This window comes from Desmodus rotundus, chromosome 6 (assembly GCF_022682495.2).
Source record: "Desmodus rotundus isolate HL8 chromosome 6, HLdesRot8A.1, whole genome shotgun sequence".
Classification (NCBI taxonomy): Eukaryota; Metazoa; Chordata; class Mammalia; order Chiroptera; family Phyllostomidae; genus Desmodus; species Desmodus rotundus.
Window position 1 is genome coordinate 133,180,642 of NC_071392.1, and position 14,428 is coordinate 133,195,069.

Here is a 14,428-nt window from a genome sequence, read left to right on the forward strand (position 1 = left end):
TTTTACTCAACATGAGATTTATAGCTTGTTCTTTCATAAAAGATATCTGTATGTAAACATAAGCATGTAAGACCAGGAAAGACTTGGCTATGGTCAGCGTTTTCTACACTGAGTTCCTTAGGACACTTGTCTCTCCTGACACAAAAACTAAGCAAATCAAATACCCAACTCTCTTTGGGGTCACCATTCTCAACAGTCCTGTCACAAAGGTGAGGAAGCTGAGCTTTTCAAGGTTTGCATCCCCAGGGTCACACATTATACATGTGTGTGCATGTGTGTGTGCATATGAATAGCTTAAGCTGCAGAGCACTTCCACACAATACTCTGTGCACCCTTTCGTTCCTCCAACAACCCTATAGCAGGGACCATTACTACACCTGTCATACAGAAAAGAAGAGGAAGGGCAGCGAGATTAACTAACTTGCTCAAAGTCACCCATTAACTCCCCGGCAAAGCCTGGATGCAAACACAGCAAGTTTGGCTCTGTAGTTCACATGTGAATCTTAAAAATACTATACTTGGGAGTAAAAGGTACAAAAAAAATAGGGAGTATAACATTCATTTTTAAAAGTTTAACAATATGATACATTTGATTGAGGACAGATATATGTGGTAGATCTATAAATAAATCAAGGGATTATAAAAATATTTGAGATAGGGCACAGAGCAATGGGAGAAGAGAAGGGACTTGAGAAGGCCCTCTAGGAAATCTTACTGATTTGGATATTGTATTTTTTAAAATTTTATTTATCAATTTTAGAGAGAGAAAGGAGTGGGGGAGACAAACAGAGACAAAGAGAGAGAGGAACCGATTTTTATTCCACTTATTTATGCATTCATTGGTTGCTTCTTGTATGTGCCCTGACCAGTGATCAAACCCACAAACTTGGTGTATCCGGATGACGCTCTACACAACTGAGCTAGCCCGCCAGGGCTGTTGTTCTATTTCTTAAGTTGTGTAGTATGCTCACTGGTGCTTACTTTTTACAGTAAAATTTCAAAAATATATTCATCAATAAGCTATTCAAAGTGTAAAACTTATCCTGGATTTAGGGCCCTTATAAAGTGAATAAAATCACTCTTCTGTTTTCAGAGTCAGGGATGTCAAAGGCTTGACATGAGTATCATCGCTTCCTCCTGTGGTGGATAGTGGCTGTAGGCTTCTTTCCATTATCTGGCCACTAATTTTGAACCCTCTCCACATGTCTCAAAATTCATTACTGATTATAAACAGGTGGTTGGGGCTGCCACAAGCAATTTGGTTGGAGGTGGCACCCTTATCATCATTGTGCTAAAGGACCCCTAAACTTCTTACAACTAGGAAACCATGGGATCTCCCAACCATTAGCACTGTTGCCTCCTTTTCAAAGACACAGTTACCTGTTAAGTTTGAAGCATCCATGGGACTCAGTTGTAGCCAATGGTGGGCATCAGAGTCAGCCACAACATCTGTGGGAGAGTTCAGTTCTGTGTCTTCCTCACAGGTCTGCCATGAGCTCATGGACAACTCTGTGTCATTGTTACAGCCCAGAGCTGTGTCACTGCTGACACTTTCACCTGGCACAATGGAAGAAACAAAGTCTGAGATAACTAATAGCTGGAAATTAGAATGTTCACAATTACCTACACACAAGTGAATAAACACCTGACACAGCAGGAGTCATAAAGGGCAGAAGGACTCAAAACGTGTCTGTGTGGGGCTCTTGCTCAATGAAACAAAGCTTTTAAGTGCAGAGCATCAACAATTATTATAGCTCCACTATATATCACACAAGTAGCATTGTTTTCAGGGGCATCAACTCAGTTATACCATATACCCAAAGGATTGCATCAATTCCTTAAGTTTTCTACTGCAACTTATACAACTATAAAATGGGAGTGGGTGGAAATTGGTCCACCACAAGTGCAAGTTTATTCTGCTGGCTAGAAGAGTCTAATAATGTTTTACCTTTTGAGCCTGAGGTCTAGACCTCAACTCAGGCTGAATCACCCAGGATCACAAGAGGATGAGATATTCTACTGCCAAACATCTCCAACAGAAATTCTCTCCTTTATATACTAAAAGGTTGTAATTTGTCAAAATACAATGATGCTTTCAAAAGCTATTAAGCCTTAGAGGGCTATTTTGTCTAACACAAAACAGACCTAGACAGTTTACTCTTCCAAGTCTGCTGTCTACTTCATAACAATTTTATGTGTCTACCCTTTCTGTTGGCTCACTCTTTCAGCTGCTTTTTGTATCTGTTGCTGACAGTCCCCAGCCTTACTGCTTGTAATCTGCTGTCCTCTTTTCATTTTCAAAGAACTCAAAGTTGTCCCAGTTACTAACCTGTTAGGTCCCTTACTTCACTGCCACAGAATTCTAAGCCAACAGGGACTGAAGAAGGAGACTAAGAGAAGTCCCTTCATATCCCACCAAGAACACCCTGGACCTGAGTTGTTTACTATGCTGCTCTGAGAAGAAAGTGGCCCAGCACCTGCTCTTGGCAAAGCAGAGTTTTGGGCCACATTAGGGCCACATTTTACAGCACATGATAAAATGTGTAAGGATTCCAATCAAATTTTATTTTTTAAGTACTTATACAATTGACTTCAACGTACTTCTGAAGCATTTTGCTCCTAGCTGGTGGAAACACTCTAGGGGAGATCATTTTTCCTTCTTGGTTTGTCTGCTCACCTAGCTATTAGCCTTGGCTGTGCCTCTCTGGGGAAAGGCCTGGTGGTGGGGAGGGGGTGCGGATGGTGGAGACAGGCCTCTAAGGTACAGGTAACTGACTGGAACTTTTTTATTGTATATGTGAACTCCATCAATTCTAAGATTCCAGGAATAAAAATGTCCCATTTCACAACCACATCTCTTAAGATGATGCCATTTAAGTTAGAAAGTAAACAGAAAATGAAATACAACAACTCTGAATCTGGATGAAAACAGATCACATTTCCTGGAACTTACTCTTCTTCCTTTCCCTATATTTTCCTTGCGTCTGCTGCAAATCATCTTTTAAATCCAATTCAGCAGAGCTGCTGCTTCTTCGAACTAAGATCTTCAGACAAAAAGAAATATTTTATTTGTTACAGGAAAGTTTTAATTTTTACAAGACTGTAAAGTTTTTAGTCTACATTTCTAAAGAAAAAGAAATAAACAATAGTAGCAACAAGAAACCTGAATGCTGTTTTCTATTTAAAGGATGTGTTCACAAATTATAATTGAATTATAAATTACTCAAAATCTGAAATTTATGGCTTCTACTTTGTCAACTGACATTCAATTAAACTGATTTACTGAAAAGAAATACAAAATTATATGAAAAAACTTTATTTTAAAGTTCTATTAATTCCTCTGCTCAAACACACATATATAGTGAATGCAATTCTCCAGAAGGCCTAAGTTTCCCACAGATGGTAAGTCTGCTGGCAGGGAAGGGATAAACTCCACCGAGACTTTTCTAAAAGTCACTTGGTGCCTTCCTTGTTAAACGTGCAACAGACTTTCCTGAGCACCATTCAGTCCTGGACCCTGTATTAAATACAGAGCACTGACATATTTGGAGGCAATCTGCATCCTATAAAATTTATGCATTGCTTGGATAGACAAAACATATACAAATTACACAAAATGATTACAAGGTACATAAGCAAAGTACGCAAATAAATTCTCTCTACAAGGTATGCAGAATAAAGTGTTACCTTAATTGGCCACAGTAACAGGACAGCTGTTCAAGAAGGCAACAGACATGAAGTGGTAGAGAGAAGGCAGGAGGGGATTCAAGGCAGGAAGCACTGAGTGGTAATCAGCAAGTTCTATGTGTAGGAAAAGAAGCTGATTATAGCAGGCCATGCAGGGCAGGCAGGTGAAGAGAAAAAAGATAAGAAGAAAATGCAGACCACCTTCTAAAAGAGGCAGCTGCCAGTGGGCCTTCAACATCAGGTTTAGGAATTTCAACCCAATATTGACAAAATGAGTAACTGTATGTTCCAGACAATAACTTATTGTGATTAAAAACATATCTAGAAAGAAAAGTCTAGTAGTTATCTGCAGGATTAGTGTTAAGAAGAAATTGTTATGGAATTGTTATGGTGATTCAGGAATGAGCAGATAAGGCTTTTGTTGGTAAAAAGGAGAGGAGGATGGGGAGAGAGAAAGAGAAAAGGTATATAAGATAATGCTGAAGAATGGCAGACAAGAGATTATAATCAGCTGCATAGGACAGTGGAATAAAATGAAATCACAAAAGGATATGGACCTACGGGACCATGAGAACAATGGTGACAAAGGAAGGAAAGGAAAAAAAAGGATAATGAACAAAAGGACTTGAGAAATTTTCTGATATTTGAATTTTCATCTATGGGCTGAATATCCAAAGAGAATGTCTTATAAGTAGGCAACAAAAATTCAGGATTGTGAGGCAGGATAAATCCAGAAATGAAGATGTAAGTTTAAGGTCCTTCAGTGTAGAGTGTATTAAGAAAACCTAAATTCAATGAACCAAGTAAAAGAATAAATATTAAACAAGCAAACAAATGAGAAGTAGGGACTAAGATGTATAATTAAAAGGCAGAATAATTATAAGCCAAAAAAAGAAGGCGGCCAATGGTATGTTAAAAAATATTATACAGCCTTAAAGAAGGATGATATAGATCTAATGTGGTAATGGAAATACACCCAGATATTTCCTTAGTTGAAATGCAGAATGTAGGCTCTTCTGCTTCTGAATGAGAAATGAAATGTCTACCAGCTACAGAACTAGATCCTACATAAAAAATTTGGGTTTTAATTTGGGACTCACAAGGAAGTGAACGAAAATCCAGGTAATCCATAGCCCCTCTCCCAAAAGCAAGTAGAAACCTGGGCAGTGAAATGGGGCTATCTCAAGGGTAAATCTAGTATTACCACTGCCAGTGGCAAAAGAACTAAGACTCTAGGATTACAGTAGTATTCCCCGGTTCCTGGAAGAAGCAAATGCAAAGGCTGTCCTGGTGAAACTCCATCACTTCGGACATTCAAGTTTTCCTAGATTAATTATCAGCCCTGTTGGAAGTCAATCAAAGACCACCAAACACCCAAGGAAATAAATCACCATGCACAAGAGTCTCGGAAACAACAAATATTAGACTTAAACCCCTCTCCCAAGGGTTTTAGATAATTAGATAAAGAATTTAGAAGTAGAATAGGTGAATAATTTAAAAAAATAAAAGAATAACAACAATAAACAAGCAACAAGAGATTATTAGAAATTATAGACACCAGATATACTTGAATAGAATCAACCTGAACTTTCAAAAGCAAAAGGCATAACTGTTGAACTAAAAAACTCAACAGAAGTATTAAACAGCAGACAACATACAGGTAGAGAGAGAATTATTGAACTGAATGAAAGACAGATTTGATGAATTACCTAGAATGTACCCAGAGAGCCCAGGAAAATGGAAAATATGAAAGGGGCTTAAGAAACATGGAAGACTGAATAAGAAAGTCTAAACATATTTTTACCTAGAATCCTAGAAGAAAAGCGCAGAGAGAACAAAAAAGAGGCAATATTTGAAGAAATGACTACCAAGAATTTTCCAAAAACAATGGAAGACGGCATCCACAAATATTTGCCACAGAGCATATATTAAAAAGACAAATGTATAAACCAAAAGAAACTGCACCTAAATTTCACCTATAGTGAAACTGAAGGCCAAGGAAAAAGAATGAGAAACAACAAATAGGATGAATGGAAGACTTCTCAACAATGGAAAACTAGCAATAATGAAAGACAAAAGATAGTAGAAAAATAGTTTCCATTAGAAGAGGTTGGGAAAGGATAAAGAAGTGGGGAACTACACTAATTAAGACATTGTAGTACTGTGCAGAGAAATAAAGTAACCAGAATCAAGGTAAGAAAAACCAAAATAAAGCCTCACACATCTGGGAAACAGTATATATGAAAAAAAGAGGTGGTATTTCAGATCAATTAAAAAATAATAGTAATTCAATAAATGGGACCTGGGACATGTAGCTATCTATGTGGGGGGAAAAACTGGATCCCTGTCCCACTCCCCAGATAAAAATCAATTCCAGATGGAGGAAAGACTTATATGTGCAGAGAAAAACTAAAACACTTACAAATATAAGGTAAATATATTTATCCCTGTGGACTGGTATTTTTAAATTTCCATAAAACTGAACTATAAAAATGTTTGATAACCAAGAATAGAAAAATTAAGAACTTCTTTCATCAAAAGACACCACAAAGGAAGTGTAAACATAAGCTGTACTTTGGGAGAATGTATCTGCCAGAAACAACCAAAATAGGATCAGTACTCAGACTATATGAAGAATTAGTACAAATTAAAGAGAAAAAGACAAATCAATAGGAAATGGTAAGGACATCATTAGGCATTTCACAGATGCACACACAAGATCAATGAACATATGGAAAGATTTTAAACTTTATTAGTAATTTGAAAAATACAAAAATAAGATCCCATTTTCACCTACATAAGTCATAAAAAATTTTAAATCTGGCAAAGCAAGCGCTGACATAAATGTGGATAAATGGCAACTCTTTGCATGTTGCTGGCAGAAATAAGTGGTGCAACCACTTTGGAAAACACACATTCTCTTATAAGGAAGAATATTCTTCTACTCCATGACTCATGAATTCTATTCCTAAATAGCTACTACAGAGAAAACCTTAAACTTGTAGATATTAAAACACATACAAGAATGTATATAGCTGCATCTTTCATTTTAAAAAAAATTCAAATGATCTAAATGTTCATCAACAAGCGAACAGAAATAAACTGTGGTATATTCACAGTAAAATATCACACTGCAGAGAAGAGTTAATGACCTATAGCTACATGTCACAATGTGGATGAATCTTAGAAATACATAAATGAGTGAAGAAAACAATAATATCACTTTTACAATGTTTAAAAATAAGAAAAACTAGAGGATATATATTGTTTAACTACAGAGTAAGGCAAGGGCATGATAAACACAAAGCCAAGAAAATGCTGCCCCTTTGAGGGTACGAGGAAGTTAGGTGCCAAAGGAGTACCACTGGAAATGTTCCAGTTTTTAAGCTGAGGGGTTAGTTTGTGGGTGTTTATGTGATTACTGATATATACATATATAAGTTGTTATATGTCCTTTTCAAAAATAAAGACAAAAGAAATTTTACACTGGTTATCTTCCAGGCAAACTCTTTCTCTTTTTTATTTTGTACCCTTTATGATGTTGGAGTTTTCTATGAATATATACCACATTTTTAAAAAATGAATAAACAGGAGTTATCTGTATAAATGAATTATAGGCTACTTTTAAATGTTCTTCTTTATACTTCATAGTTGTAAAAAAATGATATTTTATACATTAAAAAAAAAAAAAGAAACCATAACAGATCTTTGCAAAAACTGACTTACCTAGCAACTTATGTCGGGTGGAGCCTACTACCTAAAATGATGTCAGGAACAAGGGATCTGAATTTATTTTTGAAAGGCAAAAATACCTGATTTAAAAATAGAGAGTGCCAAATACATACCAGGTGGTGGATTCCATTTCATGTTTATTTTTCTATTTTTGTAATGTGACTATAATTTTACATAGAAAGCAAGCAATACTTTAAAAGACTTCAAGGTTATATGGGCTTATGACCCATCTAAATGGAAAAATTTTTTCAAAAGAAAACTATTACCGCCATTAATAAATTTATTATTGTGTCAGTAATGTATACATGTATGTTTAATGCCAAATTGATTTGGTTTGAAAATATCTTACTGTTATTCCTTCATATTCTTTCTTCACATATTCTTTATTCTCTTGGATAGGCTTAGGCTCTGAAGAACTCAAATTCTGTGCGTTTTCTACCTTTTGACCTAGACAGAGATTTGGTTAAAAAAAAAAAAAAATCAACAGGAGGAATATGTCAGGTAGTAAAACTGAAAAAGCATTTTTAGATATAGGTAATTATTAAATTTAGATATCCTAAGATACATAAAACAGGTAGTCATAGGTCTGGCAAACTGGTAGTCTATGGATCAAGTCCACACAATAAACCATTGGCCCACAGTGAGCTTTTAAAAGGACTGAATGCCACTCCTTTCTCAGCACATTAGGTTAGCACAAGGGAAGGCAAGAAGACCTGTCCTGGAGGTTGTAAAGAAAAGATCTCAGAGAAAAGCTGCCTGAGTTATCCAGGTGAGCTGACAGGAAGAAGAAATCAGTAAGGTAGCTCAGAATCTCTTAACATTAAAGACTGATGAGAAAAAGAACACCCAGAATCAGTTATTAAAAAAGGAATATCATCACAAAGCCTGCAAACATAAAGATTATAAGAGGAATTTGTGAATAATCTGGGACCAATAAATTTGAAAAAAATATATGAATTGAACAAATCCCTAGAAAAACAAAGTTATCAAAATTAAAACAGGGAAGAAAAATCTGAATAGTCTTATAATGATTTTAAAACTTGAATGGTGGGGTGGGGTGGAGGGATGGGGAGAAAAGGCATACAACTGTAATTGAATAACAATAAAAATTTAAAACAAATAAAACTTGAATGGTATTTTAAAACCTTCCCACAGAAAACTCCAGACAAATGGTGGGTTCTACCCAAATATATAAGGGGGAAAATAGCACAACAATCTTACACAAAAACTTTCAGAGAACAGAAAATCTTCAGGTAATATATTTCTCAAATTATTTTTTATTGCATTTTCTTATTTCAAGAAAATTCTAAGAAGTGATACTTCCCTACCCATTTGGTAAGGTTAGCATGACCGTGACATTAAGAATTTTGAGATAACTTGTAAGTTAATAAGGTTGATTTATTTCTTAATATAATTCATAAAAGTAAACTGAATGGTAAGTATGCTCATTAACACTAGACATGATTTATATGTATATATGTGCTCTTTCATTCTATGTGTACAATGGTCCAACCGTCTGCCTCTTTGATTTCCACACCATGTTGTTGCTGAAAGTTGGAGAAACCATGTAAAATAATGCTATTAAGACTTATTATTTTTTCAATGTCAATAGAGTCTACAAGCTGCCAATAAAATTTTTCAAAAGTCTGGGCAGTTTCCCATTTTGTCAACTATTGTGGCTTTCTTCATGGTCCTTTCCCACATCCACTAATCCTGCCCTGCCTTCTACCTAACTTGCTCCTCTCCCTGACCTTGTGGTGTAACATTCTCTGCTTCACGCCTATTCCAGCCACTCAGGACACCTTTTTAGTTCCCAAACATGCCACACTGGAAAAACACTGGACGTATGTATATGCAATTTATATAACTATATTAAAATAAATAGTGAAAATATTTTGTTGCCAGAAATTATACCCTTACCTTCCAAAACTAAGAAGTAAATTCCCTTGAAATATAAATAGAACAAATGTAGAAAGCAGTAAGACATACAAGCCTCTTCCTAGCCAGAGTCTACAAGTCTGCATTAATAACTGAAGAAGCTCCTCCATACCCTGAGCCGACTCTGAGCACAGTGGCTCAGTGACATCGGGCGTACTGCTGCTCCGGATGATCTGCTGCCGCTGCTGCTCTGCCACCAGGTGACCAGGTTCAACTGCAGGTGCATTTTCTGACTGCTGACATTCTTCCACTTCTGTGGGCATTAACACAAAACATGTAGAGATGTATTTCAAAATTTAAAAAAATAATTTCACCACCTAAAACAACTGATTCTAAAAATGTAGTTTTAGGTACAGTTTTTTTCCCCACAAAAATTGTACAGTAAGTTAGCCTGCATTTACATTAGAAAGTTTCCTACACTTGTTAACACTAATATACTATTTCAGGAATAGATTTTACTTTTAAGTTCTACAAAGCATTTTGTTTTGTAATCTAAATGAAGAAGGGGATAGAAAAAGCCACAGAAATGGTTGAGTATTATAAAAGTTATTTGGAATTCAGGGACAGGTATGCCCAGGAAAGGGAGATCCAGAAGATACAAGGAATGGGTCATTTACATTTGAAGGGTATAGAAATCAGTGTGCACGCACATACACACACACTCTTAAAGGAAGATAAAAGGAAACATGGGGATTTCAACTCTACTGTTTCTTTTAATGAATAAATGCACAACTTTCCAAAATAAAAAATGGTAATTTTTAATGGCTTATACCACCAAATGTAATGTTGAATTAATCAATGAAGCACAAAAATGATCCACAGGTCTTTTCAGAGAATCAACACATATATGACCAAAAAAACAAACAAAAAAACCCCCAAAAACAGAAAAACCCCAGAAAACCACAGATGAGCACTAGTCACTGGATAATCTCATCTAGCAGTATTACAAACTATATTGCCCTAGAGAACGAATGCCCTCCTAGCTCATTTCCAAACTCTATGGTTCATTTCAATCTCCAAACACAACACAAGGTGCTGGAAGATCACAGTACCTTCTCTCTCTAGAACTACAGATTTGGCTTGGCATTATTTTTTGCCTAGGTTATTATAACATTCTCCTAACTGGTCACAGTCTCCCTTTTCTTGTCACCCTCATATGGTCCTCTATGTGGTCCCAAAGAGGTCCCTTTAAAACTAAGATGTGACTGTACCACTCCTTTTCTGCCAAGGCCCTCCCCACTTATAGTCAGGCCCATGTTCTTCACAGTGGATTCAGGGCTCTCCTTGATCTCACCCCACAGACTAGACCTTGCACAAGGAGCTCTTACTTACTTTAGTTTCCAGCAACCCTAGTCTACCTGGCACCTGCTGGTCTCTCCCTCCTGCTGCTTACTTCTCCTTGCTAACTTGGCACCCCTGTTCCCTCCTCCTTCTTTCCCATACTGCTTGGGCATAGCCCCTGTAGAACTCACCACGTGGTCTTGCATGTGAACCTCACTATTACATCCCTGACCAGATTCCGTGCTCGCTTACATAGTCATGAAACTTTACATCCATGTAACAACATCATATTTTCTGAAAGTTTAATTAGTAAAGTTTTACTCCTTCTAAGAAGCAACTGATCAAAATTTATCCTGTATCATCTTATCTGGTGGTATCACCAAATTCCTTATCTGAAATAAGACTCACCATCAATGTGCCACCCTCTGTATAATCCTTTAATCTGAGACACTAACCAATGTTCTGGTTCACCTTAATCAATAAGTTCTATGTAGGAAAATTCTAAATATGAGAGAAAGGATTTCAACAAAAGATTGCTTACTTATTTACACTTTCCAAACAAAAATCCCATTTAAAGTACACTGACACAAGTTGCAAGATCCTTTACTTATAATTCAGAGTATTGGGCCACAGTCTAAGTTCAGACACTGACAGGAAGATGAATTGAGGGTATAATCAAAGGAAAGTCAAGGTACAAGAGTACACAAACTTATTAAATAAAGCCTTGTCTTTCCAGGATGTCTTTGCTCTTTTCTTGAATAGCCAAGAGCTGGTCATTTTCCTAGAGAAACACAAGATCTACGTACATATTTGTGATCTATCCACACATCCCCAACCTTGGACTTTTCACAGGTCTACTTCCAGGCTCTTTAGCATAGGCAATGGAAGCCAGACCAGCCCCTCTAGCTCTCTTCTTGCACTGTTTATTCCAATTAGGCAAGACTTTGAAACCTTCTGGGAAGAGTTTTAGTTCTTAATGAATCTACCTGTTCATCCAGTATCAGTAGAGGGAGCCCAAGAGCTTAGTAGTGCTAAAAAATAATTGGTGCTAGTTTTTATGGGCAATGAGAAGAGAGGGTTTTATTCACTTAAATTTCATGCTAATAGTTTCTGGGCTATGAACAGACAAGTAAGAGCTGGGCCAAAACTGGCAGCATCTTTTTAAAGATAAAGAACACCGCCATCTGGTGGGATGAGATACAGGCACAGCACCATGGCTTCCAAATTACAATGTCTCCACTGGTCCACATCACAAAAGACAGGCAAAGAGCCTGCCATCACCAGCTGGTCTGCCTTTCCAACAGGCTGGCCTGATGCTACTTTAAGACTTTATTTTTGTAAAACTGTTGGTAGAGAAAGTCCACTTCTCAGGTGGAGAAAGTCCAAGCCTGTGGAAATCACCAGAAGTGATGAGAGTGGGAGCATCCATGATAAGGATGGGAAGGAATGGGAGAATAACAATGTCAAAAGTGCTGTGAGGGCTCTTGTGCTACTGATACCCTAAGCTATTCCTGCAGTTGACTGTTAAGTGATACAGTGTGCAAAAAAGAATTTTAAATTCTACCTATCCCACAATTTAAACCCAATTACATGATTTGTAAGTATACATTTCTTGGCCTTTTCTCACACTTTGTACTAAGTATATAATCAATATATGTTTTGTATAAATGAATACATGAACACCAAAAACATTTTCTTGATGCAGTTCCTTAACATAAAACAAAGAAAAAAAACAGTTCTTGAGCTCCCTCTGCTGGCTGTTTATTTGTGACGAGCAATAACGTTAAAGTTACTCCCATTGTACAGTATCAGTTGTAGCAGTTACTCTTTGGTAATATATTTAAAACCACTTTAATACTGATATTCAAATACAAAGATAAAGGATTATCTGATATTAAAATAGAAAAAATTAAGTTATATAAAAATTACATTATAAATCCTGGTAGTTCTAATGCATTCTCTATTTAGAATATCACACAATATCAATTTGAATCACTTCAAAGAGCTCAATTCTATCTGAGATTCACATTATTCACATTCTCCCAAGCATAGCTAACCCGATAACCCCAATTTTTAATGTGCTAACTTTCTAGCTTCTTGACAGTCACACAATACCATTACTAAACCATTGCTTTCTAAAGCTGCATTCAAAATACAAGTAAACTGATCAAATAAGGATGACTTAATTTCATTTTTCCCACTGAAAGAAGAATCAGCATGATTAAATTTAGTAGGTAAGTTCTTCAGAACTTTCTATTTATTCCAGATGTCTGACTTCTTTTCAAAGCAATTTCACTCATTCTTTAACCTTAATATATGGAGTGAGACTCATTCTTCAATAACCAAAATTCAGGATTCCACTTACCCCTCATACAGGGCTGCATAAGCAAAATTAGTAATTTCCCATCTTTTAAAGCATTGTGCATGATACTAACCTACCCCTGTAAAAACTCAAGATGTGTAAAGCAACTCAGCATCTTGATGTTTATCACAAAGTCCAAAGATGAATCAGCCTGGACCTTAACAGCAAGTACTTCTGACAATCGAGAAGTGCTACCTGGAAGCCAGAGAACTTGCTGCAGAAGCAGCTAAATGAGGCTTCCAATTAGGTCCCATTAAGTCTCTTTTAAAATGAAGGAAGATCACAGATTCTCTAATTACTACTATTACAATGTTCCTAAAAGAAAAATAATATTTATCATGTGCAGGGCCTGTAACCACTAAAGATCAGTGTTTTCAGCTGGTATGCTGCAGCAGGCACACTGGTATGCCTCAAGAATTTTTAAAACATGCAATACCTATTTAGTCAGAGACACTGACCTCTTTTCCCTTAGACTGTCAAATAAAAAAATGACAACAGCAAACAAAAATAATTGTCTGGCGTGAATGAATTAAAATTACACCTATTTTTTGGCAAAAATTATATTTTTTGGTGTGCCACAGAATTTTAGTGAATAGTTTATGTGTGCCATGAGATGAAAAAGGCTGAAAATCGCTGCTAGACTGATAAATGTCCCATGCTAAAAGCAGTTAAAATTCAAGACAGCTAGAAAGAATTGTTCCCACATAGGAGAAAAAGGGGTATCACTGAAACTGCCAGTTCTACTTCCCACAAGTTTCTTTATATACCTATTCATGTTAATGGGCTACCGGTGGTTGTGACTTTCCCAAAATTCTGCTGTGGCCAAATAAAAAGTCACACAGGGATCAGAATGAGAAATAACAGTGGTTGAAGGTAAGGAACTTTCTATTATTTATATTATTAACACAATTTGGTGAGTCAAATAATCATAAAGATTAGAAATAAAAGCAAGAAGAAATGTTAATTTAAACAAAAAAATTAGCAATCATTTTTATAGTAAAAAACCGGTGGCCAGAAAGTCAACATTAAGTGGGTCTGCACGTTACATTTAGGTGAATCTACATTATCTAGATATTTAGCAACATGTTAGCAAGATATGTCAATACACTAGGATTTAAATTGGAGAACAAGCTTAAGAGTCTACTATGCCAACCAGTGGAGAACGTACAAACTAAGACTGAGGACAGGTAATGCATTGCTCTTGGCCCAGTCTCTTGATAGAACAGCCTCAAAGACAATGGCATCACTTTAATATTAAAGAACAAATGGCATCAGACTAAGGAGGAGCTCACTACTGTAGTCAGATAAGAAAGAACAAATAGATAATTTACTACTTTACAAATAGATAATTACTCACTTTACTGCAAAGTCTCTTTACCCTTTCAGTCAAAAAACCCAAGGATAAGAATGCCAAAGACAGGAAAACAC

At 36.3% G+C, this 14,428-nt stretch overlaps 1 protein-coding gene across 4 annotated transcripts in view; it reads right to left on the reverse strand.

Moving 5' to 3' along the window:
* RALGAPA2 (Ral GTPase activating protein catalytic subunit alpha 2) overlaps positions 1–14,428 on the reverse strand; it is a 374,904-nt gene that overhangs the window by 214,440 nt on the left and 146,036 nt on the right. For all 4 annotated transcript variants that reach the window (XR_006655322.3, XR_006655321.3, XM_024559518.4 and 1 more), the window contains exons 17-20: positions 9,470–9,610; positions 7,769–7,866; positions 2,954–3,044; positions 1,381–1,557 (exon numbers count right to left, since the gene is read on the reverse strand). Coding sequence is in view for 2 of the 4 variants with exons in the window: in XM_024559518.4 (XP_024415286.1) it covers positions 1,381–1,557; positions 2,954–3,044; positions 7,769–7,866; positions 9,470–9,610 (507 nt within the window). In the remaining 2 variants the exon portion in view is untranslated. The remainder of the gene's footprint in view (positions 1–1,380; positions 1,558–2,953; positions 3,045–7,768; positions 7,867–9,469; positions 9,611–14,428) is intronic.